The sequence below is a fragment of the Rhinatrema bivittatum genome, chromosome 14 (genome assembly GCF_901001135.1).
Source record: "Rhinatrema bivittatum chromosome 14, aRhiBiv1.1, whole genome shotgun sequence".
NCBI lineage: Eukaryota > Metazoa > Chordata > Amphibia > Gymnophiona > Rhinatrematidae > Rhinatrema > Rhinatrema bivittatum.
Window position 1 is genome coordinate 33,710,616 of NC_042628.1, and position 16,364 is coordinate 33,726,979.

General features: G+C 44.5%; 1 protein-coding gene across 9 annotated transcripts in view; it reads right to left on the minus strand.

Moving 5' to 3' along the window:
- The window catches only part of NPRL3 (NPR3 like, GATOR1 complex subunit), a 100,213-nt gene that overhangs the window by 41,699 nt on the left and 42,150 nt on the right, over nucleotides 1–16,364 (minus strand). For all 9 annotated transcript variants that reach the window (XM_029576031.1, XM_029576026.1, XM_029576028.1 and 6 more), the window contains 3 exons: nucleotides 13,761–13,835; nucleotides 9,883–10,036; nucleotides 8,279–8,360 (listed from right to left, as the gene is read on the minus strand). In XM_029576031.1, coding sequence (XP_029431891.1) covers nucleotides 8,279–8,360; nucleotides 9,883–10,036; nucleotides 13,761–13,835 — 311 coding nt within the window. The remainder of the gene's footprint in view (nucleotides 1–8,278; nucleotides 8,361–9,882; nucleotides 10,037–13,760; nucleotides 13,836–16,364) is intronic.

Sequence of the window (16,364 nt, forward strand, 5' to 3'; positions counted from 1 at the left end):
AAAAATATTTGAGAGCTCACGAGGTAGTGCTCACATGGGAACTCCCACACATGTTCAGTAGAGCAAAAGCTCTATGATCTAGTAGCGAAGGGTCCATTCACTGCCAGATGACAGCCCACATGTGTCATGGCTAACTCAGCCCTGCCTGTCAATGAAGAATAAATAATTTAAAGTGATGTATCATGTGTTTTCATTACTTGATCCTCTTTCTTGTATAGCAGAAGTCCTGGTCCAGCCAGGGTTGAGCAGAAGATATGAGTTCAGTTCCTGGAGCTGGAGTCATGCCTTTGCACCTGGCTGGGGGGGGGGAGGGGGGGGGGGGTAAGGGAATGTCAGATCCTGATCTTTGACTGCTATTTGCAGGCTGGCCCTATATAGGGTAGATGCCATGCCTAACAGAATAAAATGTCAAGGAACCAGAAATGAAGGTTGTGTGGTGCATCAAGCCTCTCCACCTTCCTTCACATCAAGTGCATGGGGGTGAGGGAATAAAGCTAACGGATCTTAAGAACAGTGGGGTAGAGGCTTTTTGTGAATAGAGGATGGAAAAAGACAGGACAAATCAAGACAGAAATACAGAATTCTTTTAATTGAGAGGTTACAAGTGAATGCTCCAGTGTATTATGCAAAATAAAGGTAGAGTAATTCATTAGGTCTTGTTTTCCTGATGGTGCAATTAAAAATTGGCTCCCAAAATACTTTGAAACACTAGAATTGAGAAGCTCCTTATCCAGAAGCACTACATAGGCTTGGTGAAATTTATAATCCTATAATTGTCATAATGTATTGGTTATATACTGCACTACCATCTAAAAAAAAAAAAGCTGCTCTGAAAACCCTTTTTGTAGTCTGCTCTGAAAAATACGCAAAAAAGGAAAAATATAAGTGTTCTGGACTGCACGCACATGCTAGCGAGTGGATGTGCACACGTTTTTGTGCGCAGAACTTAAATCCTGGTTTAGCAAGGAATTTTGCACAGAAAAAAATAAAAAGCACACAACCACACACTAGCAAGTGCGCACAAATTAGTGTTCCTCCATGCAAAAACCCTTGTTAATGACGGCATTAGCTATTAAGTCCCAATGCAGAGAAATGCGAAGGCTTAACTCAGGTTTTCTTAATGCCGGAAATTTAACTCCTGATCAGAGAAGGAATAAAGTTTTGGGGGCTAGTGTTATCTATGGGGCTGAACCTGGAGTTCGTGGGGCGGGAGTGTTTTCTGAGCACAAATCCCGTCCTGTACTCGGGATTTATGCGCAGAAAACATGGGTTAGGCATATGAACACTGTTTTTATGTGCACTGTCTGCAGATTTTTGGGTCGGTAAACCTTTTTTTGAACTCCTGGGGCCATTAGCCTACTGTATCAAAGTTAAGTCTTTAATGTGTGAGCAAAGAAAACGTGTGCTGAAGTTCAGTGCATTTTCTTACTCGTGTTTTAATGTCAGGAGATACACCGAGGCAGGGGAGAAACTCTTGTCTTTTTGGTACTTGTTTCTTGCAGAAAAACACAGCTGTAATGACCACTCCCACTCTAGTTTTATAGCTGTACTTAAAAGGAAAGGAAACCATAGACAACAAAGACCAGATGTCCTGAGAAAGGCAGGAGGGGGCACAAATAATTGGAACATATACTGTTTTCTTTATGCACATTTCTTTCTTTGTAAAGCACTATGTATCTATCTAGCTGCAGATCTCAGCTCATTTATCATCTGCATCCAAGTAGCTTGGCTTTGAGGCAGGTTCAAATCCAGTCAGGGAGCAGGGACAGATCAGCCAGCTTGAATGCCACACAGACTCTGGGCCTTTGGCTTTTATTAACATTCTGTAACTTTAATGGCACGTGTGGTTCCCCTTTCATCTTTCCCTGACTCGTTTGTATTAAGTCTCATTATAGCCACTGAAATTTCCAGCAGGCTGCCTTGTGGCTGCAGGATGCCACAGACGCATAGGGAAATAATCAGATCAAATTCTGTGTGGACAATTTAACTGCTACAATCCTACAATTTCTCTCTTTTTTTTTTTAAATTTAGTCTTCAATCCTCCTCGGGCCTTTTTTCCCTTCTTATATGGATTCTCAGCCTCAGCCACTCGGAGATATCTTTACTGGTGCAGCAACAGTTAAGGCTTCTCAGAGTTCTTTGACCAATTTCCTTCCATATTTCATACAATAGCAACTTTTTCATGGCAATGATGGGTATTCTACATTGTGCAGAGGCTTTTCCTTCAGATAAAATTCAAGGTCTTTGCTGCCAAAGCCTCGCCATAGGGTCAAGTCATCCTTGTACACTTCCAGATCTCTCACCGCATGGGAGCAATTAAACTAGAGATTAAAATCTGGAACATTAAAGAGCAACAAGACAGTAATTGCAAAGTGCTGTAAGGCCACCAAATCTTCAGCTAGTTTGTCATTAACAGAAAATTGCCCCCAGTTCCTTAACAGGAAGGAAATAAAAGACAGAAGATATTTCTAGATCTAGTTACCCTCTCTTTGATAAAGAGGTGTTCATAAAATATGAGGTCCTGATTGAACAAACACGATGCATGACTGGAATTAAGCAGGCCTCAGTTCATACGTAGGAAGAGAGAAAGCAGAATTGCTTATCTGTAACAGGTGTTCTCCTAGGACAGCAGACGGGTGACATCATCAGATGGAGCCCGGCACAGAAAACTTGCTCAGCATGCCACTATCCGCACGGCCACGAGGATTCCCACTTCAGCTCGTATCTTAGCAAAAAATAAAATAAACCGATGGAGAATCAAACTCCAAGGCGTGGCGGGCAGGTTTCCTGAGGACTAACATCCTGTCCAAGGAGAACACCTGCTACAGGTAAGCAACTCTTTCTCCTAGGACAAGCAGGATGGTAGTTCTCACAGATGGGTGAATACCAAGCTACAAACTGCCTCCGGCAGTAAGGGGTAAAACTAGCGCGTCGAAAACGTGCATCCAACTGCGGGTTAACAGTGCGCTCCACTGGAGCGCACTGTACTGTATCGGCCTGTGTGTGGGTGTACGCATCCTTCAAATTAAGAGAGCGGAGCCAATCTCCTTTCTGAAGGACAGAAAGGGTGTCCAAGGACACCATTTTGAAGTGTTCTCGCTGCAAGAATCTGCTTAAGGCTCTGAGGTCAAGAATGGGCTGGAGGCCGCCTGATTTCTTTGGTATCAGAAAATTTCTTGAGTAGAACTCCTGGCCCTGTTGAGAGAGGGACACGGTGTTCTACTGCTCCGGCCTTTAACAAAGCTGAGAACTCAATCTCGAGTGTTTCCTGATGCCCCAAATCCCACATTGGTGGTGGTGGTGAATACGCCAGGACTGTCCTGAAATTCAGGCAGTAACCATGCTGTATGATAGCCAGAACCCAGCAGTTGGTGGTAATAGGGGGCCAGTCGGCCCCCAACCAGTGGGTTGGGGCCCATGGGCACTGCAAGGTGGCCTCCACTCTCTCGCCGCCAGTCAAAAGCCCACAGCTGGCTGGGTTGTGGGGCTGGCGAGGCTGCCCCGGGTCATAAAGCATGGTGCCCTGGCACGAGAAGCTGGAGGGTAGAGTCTCCTCTGGCGGTAGAAGGACTTGCAAGGTCCGTGATGTAGAGACTTGCATCAGAGGATTGTGGGTCCAAGATACTGGCTGAAAGCTGACCCAAGAGGACATTGGCTCAGCTCCTGATGGTCCTTGAGCTGAGCCACTGCATCTCTGACCTTGTCCCTGAAGAGATTTTCTCTGGTACAGGGCAGGTCCACCAGCCTTTCCTGGACCTCTGGTTGAAGGTCCGAAGCCAGGCACTAATGCCCACAGCCGAAACCCTGGCTGCTGTCTCAAAGACATTGTAAGTTGTCCGTACCTCACGCTTCCCAGCCTCCAGGCCCTTTTGTACCACTGCCTACAATGCATCTTGCTGCTGTTGAGGCAGGTGCTCTGCCAACTCGAACTTGTTTCCACAAGTTCCTGTTGTATTGGGCCATGTATAACTGGTAGGAGGCGATATGGGCAATAAGCATGGCCCCTTGAAAGACCCTCCTTCCAAGGGCATCCAGGGTCCTGTGCTCTCGGCCTGGAGGAGCGGAATGGGTACGAGATCTTTTGACTTTCTTTAAGGCAGACTCCACAACCACCGACTGGTGGGGGAGCTGACGCTTCTGAAAGCCAAGGGCTTGTTTGACCAGATAAAGTGTGTCTGTCTTTTGGTTGACTGGGGGGACAGAGTCCGGGTGCTCCCATATCCTGTACAGAAGTTCTAAAAGAATTTCATGGGATTGGGATGGCTACAACCTCCTTCTGTATATCCACAAACTGGAACACCTCCAGCATTTTGTGGTGGGCGTCTTCCTCTGTGAGGAGCTGGAAGGGAATGGCCTCCAACATAGCCTGGACAAAGCCTAGGAAGAAGAGGTCTTCTGGGGGCCAGCAATAGTGCTCATCCGGCAGAGAAGGCTCGGAAGGCAAGTTGCCAGAGTCACCGGGGGACATCAAGGGAAGTCGGAGCCTCTGCCCCTCGGCAACGGCAATGAGGGATGCCTCGGCAATCTCGGTGCCGGGAGTCTCAAGGGCAACGGCGGAATCAAGGGCATTGATGGTACCCAAGGCACGAAGGGCTCGGTGAGTGGAGGCACCCTCGAGGGCTTCGGGCGCAGTTGCATATCTTCCTCTTCGGAGGATCTGGGAATCAGAATCACTCCAGAGGGGAACCTTGGTGGCAGATCAAGGTTTGGTGGAAAACTTGCCTTGTGGCAAGTTTTCCACAAGGCGTAAAAACAGCCAAAGTGAGCTCAGTCACACCGCGAGACTTACAGCCCGCGGAAAAAAAAGACTGGCGAAGGACCCCATGTGGATGCATGGTAGGGGACATGCTGGGCATGCTCAGTTGTGCCTAGTCAAAGTTCTAGAAACTTTGACATAAGTTTTCCGCATCAGGGCTCCATCTGATGATGCCACCCATGTGTGAGGATTACCATCCTGCTTGTCCTCAGAGAATGAACATTATAGTTTGAAATGATTATGGGCCAGTTATTCTGGAATATAAGACCATAGTCCTCGAGAAGTGTAATGCTTTTTTTTTCCTTTTTGTTCATGGAAATTACTTTCTAATAGAGATGTGTATTTGTTTCAAAGGAATACAAAAAAATGCAATGAATGCCGCCAATTTCAGTTCTTTTCCAATGGACTGGACCAAAAATAGCCTACTATGAAAATACGTCAACATTTTCAGGCATTTTCATATTCGTGGAATTTGCGGGGGGGGGGGGGGGGGGGGGCTCTGGCACCCTTGGCTGAGCCTCCCCAGGTGACTCAGACCACAACTCTCAGCCCAAAACTCCAGCCGTCGGGCTTGATCCCTTCAGTTTTTGTATGTTTTTTAATGTTCCTTATATAATTATATGATAATTGTAAAGCCTGTTGCTCAGTTCTGTTCTCTGTAAACCGACGAGATGTTCCCAACGTTCGTCGGTATATAAAAGCTATTAAATAAATAAATAAAATAAATATAGGTGCCAGGATGCTCCCAACCTGGCTCCCACTTTCCCCCTTTCCAGGTTTTTGGTGGAAAGAGACAACTGCAATGCCCACTTGCTTCCACCCAGTTCCTGATGCATTAAAAATGGCACCATCCACCTGAAGGACAGCAGCTAAATGACGTCACTAAGGCACCTTCTTCTGGTGCAGTTGGTGCCATTAAGATGTATGGCAAAAAAATAAAAAGAAAACACTAAAGGAACCAAAAAAAATGACACCCCCTCACCCCCAAATGAGAAACAAAACAAAAATATTGGGGGCCACACCTCTCTACCATCTAATCTGAGGTGAAGAAGATGCATTGATCATTTAAACTATGACTTACTGCAGAATAAAACAAAGAGGGAAAGGGCTTGCCTGGACCCACAAGCAGGAATACCTACAGCCTTCGCTTCAGCTTTAAAAAAGTACTTTTGGGAAATAAGTGCCTTTTGATCCTAGGAAACTGGGCTGGCATAAACCTCACTTGTAATGTTCCATGCTGTGGTGATCCTGGTATCCGAGGAGAGAAAATGGAAACTTTAAATGCTGTTGTGCCTGAAAAACGCTGGCTCTGAGAAGTGAATTCCAGAAAAATGTTAACAGGCCTTACATGGCCCAGTTGGTGATCTATTACAGCTGACTTTTGCTGGGCTGTAAGTATCCGTGATCATGTCACAGGAAAAGCTGTGTTCTCTGCCTCCATCTGCTGGTGGAGGGAAATAACCTGTGCATCTGGACTGGTGCAGCAGTAAGATAAGGAACGAGTCACTTCTGACTTGGGGGGGAGAGGGGAGCAGGGTGGCTATGTCATATACATAAGGCTTATATGCAGTTGGCATTCCAAAATGGCTGCTGTCAAATGATCTGATTTCATGAGGCAAATCTTAGGTCAGCCTTGATTTTTCAATATCCCCTTCCTAATGAATTCTGGAAGCCTGAGGTGCCAATTTCAAGTGGAAAAAATAAGATCAAAGGCATCATAACATTAAAATAGATATTAAAAACAAACCAAAACCCCCCCCCCCCCAGAACTGGCCAAAACACTTGCTTCAGAAAACAAGTCACTTGGTTGTTTCTGGTAATGAACCCACAATCATTCTGAAGGACAGTCACACTGACCAATATCGTCGTTCCACTACTAAATAAAAAGATAAACATCAGTCAGCCAAAGCAAGTGATGAGGCAGCTTTTTACTGCTTTAGCCCAGGGTACAGTTTGATCACTCAAGATGATCCATTTTATAAGGTGTTGAAGGATAGGGGCCTGTTATTGTGCGCTTTGAGAAAGTCCTTGATACACCAAATTCCTTTAGCTATCCAAGAAGTACAATAGCTCTTTCTAGAGCAGATTCAAAAAAATGCTTCTAATGCACCCAAATGCACAGCCCTGAGTCCCATTGTTCATATGGAATAGCAAGAGAGGAAAAAAAAAAGTACGAAATCAACAGTGATGTGCCTACCTTTACTGGATATAATTGAACAGTGTAATCATGATTAGCCAATAAAGCTGCCTGATTGTCCTGAACCTCATTTTATGATGGTAAATATAAAGAATGCACTAAGAGCTCTGTCTGAAGAGCGCGGCAGAGTCAGATTATAGTTTCCAAAAGATTTAATCATTTTCAAACCACAGGACACGTCTTTCTCCAGTAGCTTACTCCACTGACAGGAAGCAGTGAAGCCAAGACCCCAGAATTAAGCCAATACGGCTGCTTTAAGTTAGGAATGACCACCTTTCCACCAGAAAAGGAGCTTCTCTGAGCCTTTAAACACTGTGGGATCCAAGCATCAGGGGAAAAGAGGTTTGTGTGTCTTACCATGGGTAACCTGCAACCTGCTGTACTCCTTTCCCAGGACAGCATTCAAAGGCAGGAGAATAAGAACCCCAGTTTTGAAAAACCGGGTTATAAAATATGAGAACATGAGCAAAACAATCTGCGTTTAAAATGCATTCTTTTTACAATAAACATGGATGGCCACTAGATGGCACTCATGTAAAAGAGCTCAGCAAGCATGAAACAAATTGCTCTTCGTCCTTCAGCTGAATAGTGTCCACATAAAAATGTTTTAGGATACATGACTTCAAAATTGCTTAACCAAGCTACGCTTTTATAGGTCAACTTTCTTTCTTGGGTCACAAATATATATTTTACCTTATGCTACCTGTATAAAGAAGTGTAACTTCAGTTTATTGGCTGATGCAGTACTGTGACATGCTTTGGATCAAGGTGCTACACAAGAACCATATTACTAGTATCAGTCTGTTACCTTAGATTATTTGCAATAAGCTCAATACTCATTTTTAGGATGCTGCTCAAAGTGTTTGGACAAGGTCCAGAGGCAGAAGTCCATAAACTATTATCCCATTATTTATCACTATGCGATAGCAACATGGGATCTATTTACTGTCTAGGATCTTGCCAGGTACTTGTGTTGGAAACAGGATGCTGGGCCCTCTGTCTGACCCAGTATGACAATTATGTTTTTTTAAGGTGATTCACATCTTAACCAACAAGCTATAAATGTGCCTCTTAGATTTCCATGTGCCACAGTGAGACTGTAAAGCGGGCACTTCACATTATCCTCTGCCAGTTCCACCTCGTCACCCACTCCCTGTCCTCATTCCACTGCCAACCAGCGCGATGGGAAAAGCAAGTGCCATACGTGCCATGCAGGGCTCTAGTGCATGCCTTGTGTGCACCAGGACCGACTACATACCTGGTATGTGCCCTGTATTTGGACAGCATGTGTAATGAATACGCCCAGTACACAGCTCTTTGTTTACCTGTCATAAGCTTCTTTCAGGTCTCTGGCCAGCTTGCACTTGGGTAGAATATGATGAAAAGGAGACTGGGGCCCGCCTTTAGCTACAATTAAAAACGCAAAACAAGATATGGCAGTTACAGATGGGCAAAATTGTTTATTTTAGTAAATACTTAAGCATTCAAAATAAAACCTGCTAAATAAGTAGATTACTTTTTTTTTTTTTGCTAGACATTTGTGCTTTTTACAAAGTACATCAAACTTGCAGAGCCCTAACAAAGCCTCACAGGCATGTCACGCAATGCTGCACAAACTCAAAAGTGCAAAACCATGGTTTTAGTAACATAATAAAGACAGCAGAAACACACCCCTCCCCTCCCCCCCCCAGGAGTGGTCCATCCAGTCTGGCCAGCAAGTTTGTTTTTGGGGGTTTTTTTTAGGATAGTAATTGCCCCTCCATGCAGGTTAACTGGGCTTAACCTGCAGAGAAAAGAAGAGATATACAGGCAAGAATAAATTTTAAAAAATAAATACAAACGAACAAAAACACTTCTGATTTACTATAGGTGACTAATGCAAATGTGAAACAATTTCTCCTGACTTCAGCCTTTAAGCAGGCCATTTTTTTTTTACTAAATTGTCTAGTGGCAAAGTACGCAGGTAATTTTATACCTGTTTGCTGATTCTCAAAAAGAAGCTACCCATGTGGTCTCACTTTGAAAATTAGCTAACAATATATAAGTACACAAAACCTGAGTACTTTGCCTCTCCTATTTGTAAGTCTGGGGATCAAGGGGAGAAGCCAAGTGCAGATAATTTAAACTTTAGTTATGCAGCATTTCATTTTCTCCCGAGACCCAGATATGCCCCAGAATGCCTACTTGAAATATAGGCGTGCTGAGCAACTATATTCTAGATCCTTCTGAAAGCTGTCCTCTTTGAGGGTAATTCTGTTAACAGCCCACGCACATTTCAAGCACGCATGCGCCTTACCTTTGAAAATTATCCCACTCAAACGACCCGCACACAATCACATCTGCTGCTTTGTGAACAGAGGTCTTTCAGGAAAACGTGTGTGTCATTTTGAAATTACAAACGGATACAAATGCAAACCCCCCACCCATGGGAACACCTCCGCTCACTGTGGGTAAACTTAATGCACCTACAGACCATACATACGGAAGCTTCCCCGCATATCAGGGGGGCAATTTTCTGAACAGGCCATTTCCGCAGGAAAAATAGTTCGACCTACAAAAATGCCTTGAACATTACCCTCTAAATGCCTATGCAATACGTGAATTTTACTCCTTGGGCGGATACGGTAATCTAATCAGGGGAAACTCTTGCAGGATGCTTCAGAGCACTAGCACGCATTAAGCAGAAAGGTACCGAGTTTCACGCTAGCAGCAGTGCTCGTGTGCCTCATCACTAGAGACCAGGGGGGCTTAGTTGTTCTGACTATTCTGAAGGGTCCTGCAGTAAAAGAACGGTAACAGGTTTCACTCAGGAGATCCAGGCAGGCAGACCTGCAGCTCCTGAGCCAACCAAATAGCAGCAGCCCTCAGCCAGCTGCTGGACCTTGGAGGAGGAAGAGACACACTGAACAAGCCAAAAGCTACCACTGACTTTCTGCCATTGCCGTGACTTCGTCCTGGATGGCGAGGATGAGCGTGGCTTCTCTGGTCAGATACTGGCAGCGACGCTCCTCATGCTGCAGCACTATCGCGATACGGCGCGATAGGTTGTGCAAGCAGTTTATCACCGATGCATCTGCATTAGCCTGTGGGTAAAAGGAAAGATTTTACACCGAAATCCGTTTCCAGAGCTGAAGGATGTCCGAGATGGCACGGGCAGTTCTATCTTCCACTCACAACAATGGAGAACGTCAAAGACCAGAAAGCATACTGGGAGTCTACCAAAGCATCCAGCGCCAGATATTCATGGTGATGATTTACCATTTCATTAACTCAGAAAGCCAGAGAAGTGGGAGGACTCACAGTAAGCGTAAAGTACTAAAATATAGTGCTATATTATATGATCTTAACAGTTGGAACATGAAACGATTCCCCTCCTCCCCTTGATCTTACTGCTGGGTGAAAGGTGCTGGCTCAGTAAGACTGAAAACCAAAGTTCTCCTTGGATCTACAGGACAGTACAGCATGGGCAGTGGCAGTACAAGCTTCCCCATAATGCTCTGCTTATGTGCCTCAACCCTGCTCTGAAGGGACAAAAGGCAATTTGTTCTTCAGAACTGTGAGACAGCAATAAGGGTGCCGGCTATGGCCACTTGCCTAGGAGGAACCAAACAGAGACCACCAACTCGTTGCACAAGACACTAAATGGCTTTCAGATGGTAACAAATTTTTATTCAATTTGCACGCCAGATTTTGAGCACAGATTTAGAAATGAGAGGATCTGGAACCCAATCCCACTCCAAGCCATCCAGCAGTGCCCTTCCTTAAGGTTGTGTAAACTGTTTCCAGGTAACATGGAACTAGCTAGGATTAGCCCTGGTCTGCACAATCTAGCAGGGAGCCACTGGCACTTTGAGAAGCTTGGCAAGGCCTGCTGATGCAGAATAGATCCTTTCATTTAAGACTGTACATCACTATATTTTAGCACTTAAGCCCTCAGACAGCCTGCCAACCTCAGCAGCTTTTTGTCTGTGAAATTTAACTATTTAATACCCCAGGGAAAGATTGGAACAAAAAAGTTTTTCATTTTTATACAAGGTGACATGCTCAGTTTTATTCTGTAAATGCATCAGGATATATAAAAGGGGTAGACAAACACTGGAATTTTATTTTGCTAAAAACTATAACAAACAGGTATATCTGTCCGGCTTCACCCATGACTCAGTAATTCCTAGAGAAAGGGAGGAGTAAGTATTGACACTGCATTTCTTAAAATGCGTTGACGGGTTACATGAACTGAAAGGTTGAATCAGCAGATAAGTGGTTCTGTCCTATGTAGCAAACCTTGACCAGGCAGTTTTCAGGTCATACATTTCTAATGAGTCATGGCCATGCGGGAGGTACTGCAGGAGGCAGAAAGGCTCATCCCAGGTGATAAGACTGAACTAGTAGATAAATTGTCCTATCCTAGGAAGCCAACCATTACACAGCATTTCTTGGGACTTCCATTACTGATGAGTCATGTTCTTTTACAGAACAAACCGGGTGGCTGCTGATTACACTGCCATGCCCCTTCAATTGCCTCATTTACAACTGGTGAATACTGGCCTGGTTACAAGTCCACTAATTCCTGCCCAGATGAAGTTCTTTCCCTGAGAGGCAGGGGTGCGTCCCGATACAGTTTTCCCTGAGAAATTAGAAGATACTTTGAAGTTCCCCCCAAAGCAGGCAGTCATCGCCGAAACACTGGTGTCGGGATTGACGGAGCTATATTATTTGATCAGATATAGTTATTTGGGATGGTGTTCAATAAAGACTCTGCAAGAAAATTTGGATCACATATGTTTGCTCTCAAATTTGGGTTGCACTCTGTTTCAAAACTGCACAGATAAAGTGTTTATAATTTCTTTATAAAAGAGGCAGGATTTGATGGACTTTAGGCATGTACGATTATAAATAGTAGTGCCTTATTCACTTGAGATTTGCGACATTGAAAGTTATAGTACCTCATTATAGGACACCCTTTCTTGAAAAACAAATTTACAATTTTTTTGATAACCTATTTGTGATCAGCAATACTTGGCACCCAGATAAAAAGCAATGAATGGCCGGCGCCATCTTGTGCTCCTACCATGTGACAGGGGCCGACCAATGGCACCGGTAGCCCCTGTGACATAGTAAGGGCAAAGGCTATTGGCGCCATTTTGACTACTGGCAGCTGACGGCCCAAGTGCAAGCGAGCGCTCTGGACCCCCGCTGGACCACCAGGGATTTTTGGCAAGTCTGGGGGGGGGGGGTCAGGAGGGTGGGGGGGTTGTAGTTAATTAAATTTAAAGGGTTGGGATGGGGAATGGGGACAAAAAAAAACCCCAAAAACATTTTATGCCCTACCCTAATTTGCTCCATAAGACGCACAGACGCCCGGGAACAGAGCCGGTTTAGCACACCATTTTTTTTTTTTTTTTTTTTATTTTCCTGCTCTGAATCCTAGGTGCATCATATGGTCAGGTGCGTCTTATGGAGCGAAAAATACGGTAAATACACTAAGGGCCCAGATTTCTTAAGGCTTTTCCCTCATCCCATCTCTATAGGAAGTACCTCGATGAATTAGGCCAGAGCTTCTCAAACCTGTTCTGGATACCCCACACAGCCAGTCAGTTTTTCAAGATACCCACAATGAATACGCACGAGTTAAAAATTTACACACAGGATGTCTAATGTATGCAACTTTACCTCAAGCATATGCACTGTGGGAATCTTGAAAACCCAATGAGCTGTGGAGTCACCATGACAGGTTTGGGAAGCTTGCATAAGTCCCTAGAATCCTCCCTCTCATGAAAATGTTAAACGATATGAATTAGATTATGTTAACATTTCTGTTTTCTTGCCAGGCCTCTAAGCATTTTAGCGCTCCCAATTGCACACTAAATGTTTTGGGGCTCTAAAAGTGTTTTTGATGTCCTAACGAACCCATTCCTACAGAGACTATCACAAGACCATTGCCCGCAACCCAGCTTTGATAATCATGAGTCAGAGATGAGGGTGATCTACAAAACCTAAGGACAATTAATAAAGGATCTGCTTAATTCACCTGCCAGTCAGGGACTTTTAAACAAAGAGACGGAAAAAAAAAAGATACAAGCAGTATTCATTTTAAACCGCCTTCCAGTTGGGAATTCACAGATTATTCTGCAAATACTAATATGCATTGTTCTTCCTGTCCTCTACCCCCAAGAAGCCACTATACAGTCTAAATGCCACTAATTTATTGCCCGGTCACATTTCAAGACTTGGAAACACACAGGTAACGATGACTAGATAAGGCCAAATTAAACCTTTTCGGGGTTTTATTCCTATTACAGCACATTATTGTCAGCCTCTGTTTGTTTATTTATTCTTAGATTCTGCAATTTTCATATAATTGTCTAACGCAGAAAATCGACGTTCATAATATATAAACACACGACATAAAACATATACAAGCAAATGAAAATGACATACATTAAAATGCAAACAGTGCTGCTAAAACTCATTCCTTTGTTCCATGGTCAAGTAAAGGCCCGCGTAAACAAAACCGCTTTCTGAATTTTAGACAACTCATGTCCCCTCCTGAATATCAGCTGCTAAACTGTTCCATAATGGTACAAGTCGAGTCGTTCCATTATTACCGCGCCCAGCGCATCGTGGGTTCTGCTCCTGGATCACTGGGATCCGCTCCGGTTACTGCTCAGGGAGGCAGACTTGGGACTTTGTTTTGTCACTGCCCTGGTATTAGTGTCACACGGGACACAACTGCAAAGCGGGCACGGCAATAAAGTATAACAGGGGGGGAGCACCTAAGATAGCGATGGTGTAGGAAAATCCGCTTACTCGGAGTGCAAACACAACGCTGAAGAGAATCATGGTGGGCACCTCCCTCTTTGGCGACGGATCAGTTTTCGAACCCTGAAAACAAAAAAATCAGAAATGAGGTTAGAATGGAAACCTTAAAAACACAAGGCGAAGTAATTGCTGTTTTTCACACCTTCTCTCAAAACTGAGACTGCTTTGCTGTTATTGCTCCTTCCTGCTGTAGAGAGCAGCTGGAGACGCCTAGCCAAGCATCTGCTGAAGGGGAGTATTGGGGATACCCAGGAGTCATTCTCTGGGGGACTCCTGCAGGAAAACCAACCCCCCAACCCCCCCCAGGCATGCCTCTCCTGCTGGTGGAGCACGAAGGGAAAGCTTCACATTTTTTCCATGCTTTTTCCATGCATTTTTTTCTTAAATGCATGGAAAAAGCTTTCAAGCGCTCGCTGAGCATCCATTCCCCACCTCCACCAAAATATGAGGAATGTGATAGACAGGGAGGTAGGTACTTTTTTGTAGCAAAAAAAAAACAAAACCCCACACATAGCTAAACAAATTGTATTTTGCCTACATATTTTTAAATTCAAAAATATACAATTTAAACACAAATCTCTTGTAACAGAAATCGAGAATCAGCATCAGAAAATAAATGTATTTTTATTCTGCTTTTCGACACTTCAAAACAGATTACATTTAGGCATTTCCCTGTCCCCAGAAACCTCACATTCTACATTTGTAGATGAGGCAAGTGACTTGCAGCAGGATTTGAACCCTGGCTTCCTGGGTTCATTGTGTGCTGCTCTAGCAACTAGGCTACTCCTCCACTCCACATAATAAAGGAAAAAAAAAAAAAGTAGAGTCCTTTATTTAGTATAAAGAAAAAAAAAAAGGGGGGGAAGTCAGGAAAAAAAAATCTTCATGTGTGGAAAAAAGGAAAATAGAAATTTCTAAAGAGCAACATCATTTGCAAAACTTAATGCCATGACCAAAATAAGCCAGCATTAGGCACTGTCACCCTTTCTTAAAATCAAGAAAACATCTTAGCTGATTTGGCTCAAAGAAAACACAGCCAGCATTTTGCACTCTCAGGATACATTTATACGGAATAAATTGTGACCCGAGAGCCAAGGCCTCAAGGCACATAAGAAACTTTTTGCTATGATCTCAAATAGTTCTAGTAATGTTCAGATAAATCCTAATTTTCTGACTTTAGTACAAAACGTTGGCCTATTACGCAGAAACAATCTCATAAAAGAATCACAATCTTGTGGAAAAACGGACACCAAGAGCGCACCTCTACTGACCACGATGGTTTCACCTGAATGTTCCGAAAAAACAGTCAAGGCTACGCTGTAGACCAGAGCTTCCCAAACTGTGGGTCGGGACCCCAAATGGGGTGCCTCAAAGGGCAGTCCTCTCCAGACATCACCAATAGCAGAAGTAGTGGAAACCAGCATGGGATCTTTGAGCTAGCGTGCACTCTCGGGTCCTGCAATGGTCTCGCCCTCGCTTGAGTTTCCACGTTAACAGGAAGCCATGTGTGAGGAGGGAGTGGGGCGCCACTGCAGGGCCTGTGAACTTTTAATGGCTCAAATATCCTGTGCTGACTTTCATTATTAATGCCGCTGCCAGTTGCAGATCAACATCAGGCATTGGAACAACCATTGGGGAAGAGTGGGCAGAGTGTGCACAGGTCTGTGCAGGTTGTCACTTGTTCTCTATCCTCTCCCATCACTGAGTTTACCTAAGAGAAAAATGTTGCCCCTGTCATCAGCCTGCCCGCTCTTCCCACTAGCTGTCATCCACTTATCGCCTGAGGCCCAAAGGAAAATGTTGCTGCTGATCTTAGTCAAGGGGATGTTTGGATGGGGGCTGTTTGAAGGGAGAGATCAGATACAGGAAGGGTTTGAGGGTTGGATCAGTGGGAAAGGGATTGGCTGTGGAAGGTGAGGGGGGGATGCAAGAGAGGAGCTAGGGGTGAGAGTATCAATTGGGAAGGTATATGAGAAAAGAGAGAGGAAGGGGATGACAGATGATCAATTGGGGTTACAAAAATGGCTTGGAGGTGAGAGAAGTTCAGTGGGGAGGATGTAAAAAGCTGGAGTAGGTGAGTGAGCAGCTAGGCTGGGAAGGGAAGAGGACTGGAGGATGTAAGAGGGATCAGCTGGAGGGGCAGAGGTTGAGAGGCCCTCTGGAGGGAGATGGAAGTTGAGGGAGGGGATCAGTTGGAGTGCACGAATGGTGAGTGGAGGGATTATTGGAGGCGAACTACACCTTCGCTAATTAGGTTTGGTTGTCCTCTAATGTGGTGAGTGACCCCAACTGGTGGGAGATCCAACAGGTTTAATCTGAGTGACACTGATTTGGTGGGAGACCCTATAGGTTTAATTTGTACCCTCTTCTGATGATGCTGAGGAGAGACATGTCTGAAGTTATATTCGGTCACCAGTTTATATAAAACCAGAGCCTTCCTCCAATCAGCAGGTGTTCTGGTACGGGTACCGGGATACTGGTAATGCTCTCCACAATCCATTCAAAAGCCATTCCCTGGAGTTGACTGGGTAGCTGTCTGGGATTTTGGATGGATCATGGAGAGCATTTCCAGTATCCCGGTACCCATACCAG